The sequence below is a fragment of the Carcharodon carcharias genome, chromosome 12 (genome assembly GCF_017639515.1).
Source record: "Carcharodon carcharias isolate sCarCar2 chromosome 12, sCarCar2.pri, whole genome shotgun sequence".
Taxonomy (NCBI): Eukaryota; Metazoa; Chordata; class Chondrichthyes; order Lamniformes; family Lamnidae; genus Carcharodon; species Carcharodon carcharias.
In genome coordinates, this window is record NC_054478.1 from 18,205,705 (window position 1) to 18,210,339 (window position 4,635).

The 4,635-nt window shown below is 44.1% G+C and overlaps 1 protein-coding gene across 1 annotated transcript; it reads left to right on the top strand.

The window, feature by feature from the left end:
* The first annotated feature begins 349 nt into the window (after positions 1 to 349).
* Positions 350 to 4,481, top strand: LOC121284625 (tubulin alpha-4A chain-like). Its single transcript, XM_041200144.1, has 4 exons — positions 350 to 358; positions 543 to 765; positions 2,092 to 2,240; positions 3,504 to 4,481. Exons 1-4 carry the CDS (start codon positions 356 to 358, stop codon positions 4,479 to 4,481), a joined length of 1,353 nt encoding a protein of 450 aa, XP_041056078.1. The 5' UTR covers positions 350 to 355.
* The last annotated feature ends 154 nt before the right edge of the window (positions 4,482 to 4,635 follow it).

The window sequence follows — 4,635 nt, forward strand, 5'->3', positions numbered from 1 at the left end:
ATTATCTTTTGAAATGGGGCCTTGTGGAATTAAATTCCACCATCCTTCCCATCATACAAAATCTAAAATTCCCCCATTCCTTTCAGTTCTTTGTCAATGATTTTAAATCTGATGCTGCTTACTAACCCACTTACCAGAGAAGATCATTTCTCCTTGTTCCTTCAAAACTCTTAAACCTATTGAAGGTTTGAGCAGCTTTGGACTCTGAAGACAATGGAATGGAAGGTGAGCTTTTCGATGTAGGGAAGGGTCTCAAATTGGAAATAAACTAGGGGTCAATCAAAATCCAGGAGGAACACTTTTTTTTAGCCAGAGTGGTGAGAATGTGAAATTCGCTATTATGGAGTTGAGGCAAATGGTAGCAATGCAGTTGAGGGAAGCTAGATACATGATGGAGGGAAAGGATATGTTAATGAGTGGTGGGAGGAGGCTCACGTAGGGCCTTAATTGGTCTAATTGTGCTGCAAATTCAATGCAATAAAATTGATGTATGCCTTTGCTCATTCCTTGAATGCACTTCTAATTGTTCACTTCTCTTGCAGCGTGAATGTATCTCCATCCATGTTGGCCAGGCTGGTGTCCAGATGGGCAATGCCTGCTGGGAGCTGTACTGTTTAGAACACGGTATCCAGCCTGATGGGCACCGACCTGACAACAGAAGCTTTGAAGAGGTAGACGACTCCTTTGACACCTTCTTCTGTGAGACAGGAACTGGGAAACATGTGCCCAGAGCAATCTTTGTGGACTTGGAACCAACTGTGATTGGTAATTGTGGCACTCAAAATTATTATTTTTCATAGAAACTACTTGCTTTTAGCAAAGCTCTTAAGGCATATTGTAATAGCCTTGCCCCTGAACTCCAAACCCACAACCACCACCATCTAGAAGGACAAGGGCAGCAGATAGATGGTAACACCACCACCTGGAAGTTCCCCTCCAAGTCACTCACCTTTCTGACTTGGAAGTATATTGCTGTTCCTTCACTGGGAACAAATCCCAGCTGGGTCAAAGTCCTGGAATTCCCTCCATAACAGTGCTGTGGGTGTACCTACACCACATGGACTGCAGAGGTTCAAGAAGGGAGCTCACCATCTTGGGCAATTAGTGATGGGCAACTAATGCTGGCCTAGCCAGTGATGCCCACACCCTATGAATGAATAAAAGTATTGTTTCTGCCTTCATACAGATTCCTAGTGTTAAATGTTCTTCTTGCCTTTTTTTCTAGATGGGTTCTAAAAAATGGTGAATCCCAACCATTCCAGAGAGTAAACAAAATTCCTAATTATTGTATCTATCTCTACCAACCCATATGAAGGAGATATTGGTGTTTGGAGGGAATATGGATAGGTTTTGGGGGTGAAAAGGATTAAATTATTGAAGTCATATCACAGACTAGTCTTCCATTCTTGAAAAGCCAGTTAATTGAGATCTTTAAGATGATTGAGTGAACTGATGCAATAGATAAACATATTGTCTCTGGGGTAGCCCAGAACCTTTAAATTTAGTTGGACTGCTTTGGCAGCATTGGGGAAGTTTTTTTACACTAAAGATAATGGAAATCTGCAGCCATTCCTCAAACCTGTTGAGGCTAAAGGTTAACTAAGGAAAAAAAAATTTACAAACTGAGTGCTAGATATTGAGTTAAGAATATTAAGAGGTGTAGAAGCAGGTAGGTAAATGGAGTTCTGATCAGCTGTTTTCTAATTGAATAGTATGATGGGATGAATAGCATCCTGTTCCCATGGCACATTGATATTTGGCCCCAGGGGGTTGAGTATCCAAAATCATCTAAGTCTGGAATAGACAGATTTTTGGTATCTGAGGGAATTGAGATATGGGGAGTGGGGTGGGAAAGTGCAGTTAAAGCCCAGGATCAGAAATAATCCTATTAAATGGTGGAGCAGGTTTGATGGACTGAATGGTCTACTCCTGCTCCTATTTCTTTTCCATTTAAAGACTAGTTGTTGACTATTGCAGTTTGTGATAATGAACGTAGACTTCTGTATCTGTGTGGATGTTTCCTTCAGTCAGTGCAAAATGTTTATGCATTTTACAATGCAATGGTGCTGCTAGAACATGATTCTTTTACAGATGAGATCCGTACTGGTACCTATCGGCAGCTATTCCACCCCGAGCAGCTCATCACCGGGAAGGAAGATGCTGCCAACAACTATGCCCGTGGGCACTACACCATCGGCAAGGAGCTGATCGACTCAGTCTTGGACAGAATTCGTAAACTGGTATGACTAATGTGCTTGGGAACCTTGCATTGAGAAATGAGTGGATGTTAAGTATCTAATCTAAGTGAGGTGCAGTAATATGTCATTTTCACTTTCTGCCAAGCTATTATGCAATAAGATCACTGAAAATGTCCCTTTCGCTTGTGTTCAAAACTCTCTGGTCTTTCCAGTCCTCCAACCTCTGATCTCTATGCTCCTGCAGTTCTGGCCTCTTGTGCACACCTGTTGTTTTTTTTTAAATCAGGCCACCATTGGTGGATGTACTTTCAGCTGCCTAGACCCTAAGCTCTAGAATTCCCTCCCTAATCTCATTGCCCCTCCCTCTCTCCACCTAGTCCCTTCTTTCAAAGAAAGAGGCATGTTTCTAATGTTTGTCACCAGTCCTATACCCTGTGTAATTTGGTGTAACACTTTGCCATCTGGGATTTTACCAGATTAAAAGGTACTATATAAATGCATGGTGGTGGGACAGATTTGCATTTTAACATCTGCATTTCATTGATCATAGCCATTTTAAAGCCCAACTCCACACAATCTAGCTTTTCAAGACATAAGTTGCATCCAGAGTAGTTCCTCCAATCCCACCCCAGCTATTGCAGTAGAAGCTTTGATGCTTTTCTAAGCAGCAGTTTTGGGATTACAAAGCTCAAGCGTCCACTAGGACAATAAATTCCAGGCAGGCCCCAAATTTGATTCCTGCTGATTGGGCCTCCTCATTGGTGCAGGTGCATGGACTGAATGGCCTCATTCTGTTGCCCCTCTCCACTGGTATTAGAACTGACTTTCATTTGGGAACATATAGAAAATAGGGGCAGGAGTAGGTCACTTAGCTCTTCAAGCCTGCTCCATCATTCAATATGATCATGGCTGGTCCTCCATTTCAACACTGTACTCCTGCTCTCTCCTCATACACCTTGGCACTTTAAAGCCCAGGAATCTATCTATTTCCTCCTTGAATATATTCAGTGACTTGGCTTCCAGCCTTCTGTGGCACAGGGTTTCATAGGTTCGCCACCCTCTGAGTGAAGAAGTTCTCCTCATCTCACTCATAGGCATTGAAACCCCTCTCTCCCATAAGCCTCCACTAGACATGTATGCCAATCTGTCCATGTGGCCTTCCTGATTGAATTCAAGGATCTATTATGAGTGATGCATCCTTGGATAAGATCAGAGCAACCCCAGGATGAACCCACCCACTTCTCCCAGATAATGGAAACATTGTGTTTTTATGTTTGGAAGTAACCATGACTTTCATCTTCTCAGACTGACCAGTGCACAGGTCTTCAAGGTTTCCTGGTCTTCCATAGTTTTGGAGGTGGCACTGGTTCTGGATTCACCTCTCTCCTGATGGAACGTCTCTCTGTCGACTACGGCAAGAAGTCCAAGCTGGAGTTTTCCGTCTATCCGGCTCCAAGGATCTCCACAGCTGTGGTCGAACCCTACAATTCCATTCTGACCACTCACACCACTCTTGAGCACACCGATTGTTCCTTCATGGTAGACAATGAAGCCATCTACGACATCTGCCAAAAGAATCTGGGCGTGGAACATCCAGGCTACATCAACCTGAACAGGCTGATTGGCCAAATTGTGTCATCAATCACAGCGTCTCTCCGTTTTGATGGAGCACTGAATGTCGACCTGACAGAATTCCAAACTAACTTGGTGCCTTATCCTCGTATCCATTTCCCTCTGGTGACTTATTCTCCAGTGATCTCGGCTGAGAGAGCTTACCATGAGCAACTGTCTGTGGCTGAGATCACGAATTCCTGCTTTGAGCCAGGCAACCAGATGGTCAAGTGTGACCCTCGCCATGGCAAGTACATGGCTTGCTGCTTACTCTACCGGGGTGACGTGGTGCCAAAAGATGTCAATGCTGCCATTGCCACCATCAAGGCCAGGCGTTCCATCCAGTTTGTTGACTGGTGTCCAACAGGTTTCAAAGTTGGCATCAACTACCAGCCTCCCACTGTGGTGCCTAGTGGGGACCTGGCCAAGGTGCAGCGTGCTGTGTGTATGCTGAGCAACACCACGGCCATCGCTGAAGCCTGGGCTCGCCTCGATCACAAGTTTGATCTGATGTACGCCAAGCGCGCCTTTGTGCATTGGTACGTGGGTGAGGGGATGGAGGAAGGGGAGTTCTCAGAGGCCCGTGAAGACATGGCAGCCTTGGAGAAAGATTACGAAGAGGTTGGTACAGATAGTACAGCTGATGATGATGAAGATTTGGAAGAATTCTGAACTCCAACTGTAAGGCAAACCTTCGTTCACCCATCTGTAAATTTGAAATAATTAAGGTTTGCTTTAGTAATAAATTATTTTTGTCCACTTGCAACTGCCCTTCCTGTATATTACTTGTGTTGGAAGCAATTCTCTCAAATAGAAGTTTCTTTTT

What these genes read in the sequence shown, in the direction of transcription:
- LOC121284625 (XM_041200144.1), top strand. An exon ending in CTTGGAACCAACTGTGATTG is followed by an intron (nt 766 to 2,091) that starts GTAATTGTGGCA and finishes ATTCTTTTACAG; the next exon opens with ATGAGATCCGTACTGGTACC. An exon ending in TGGACAGAATTCGTAAACTG is followed by an intron (nt 2,241 to 3,503) that starts GTATGACTAATG and finishes TCATCTTCTCAG; the next exon opens with ACTGACCAGTGCACAGGTCT.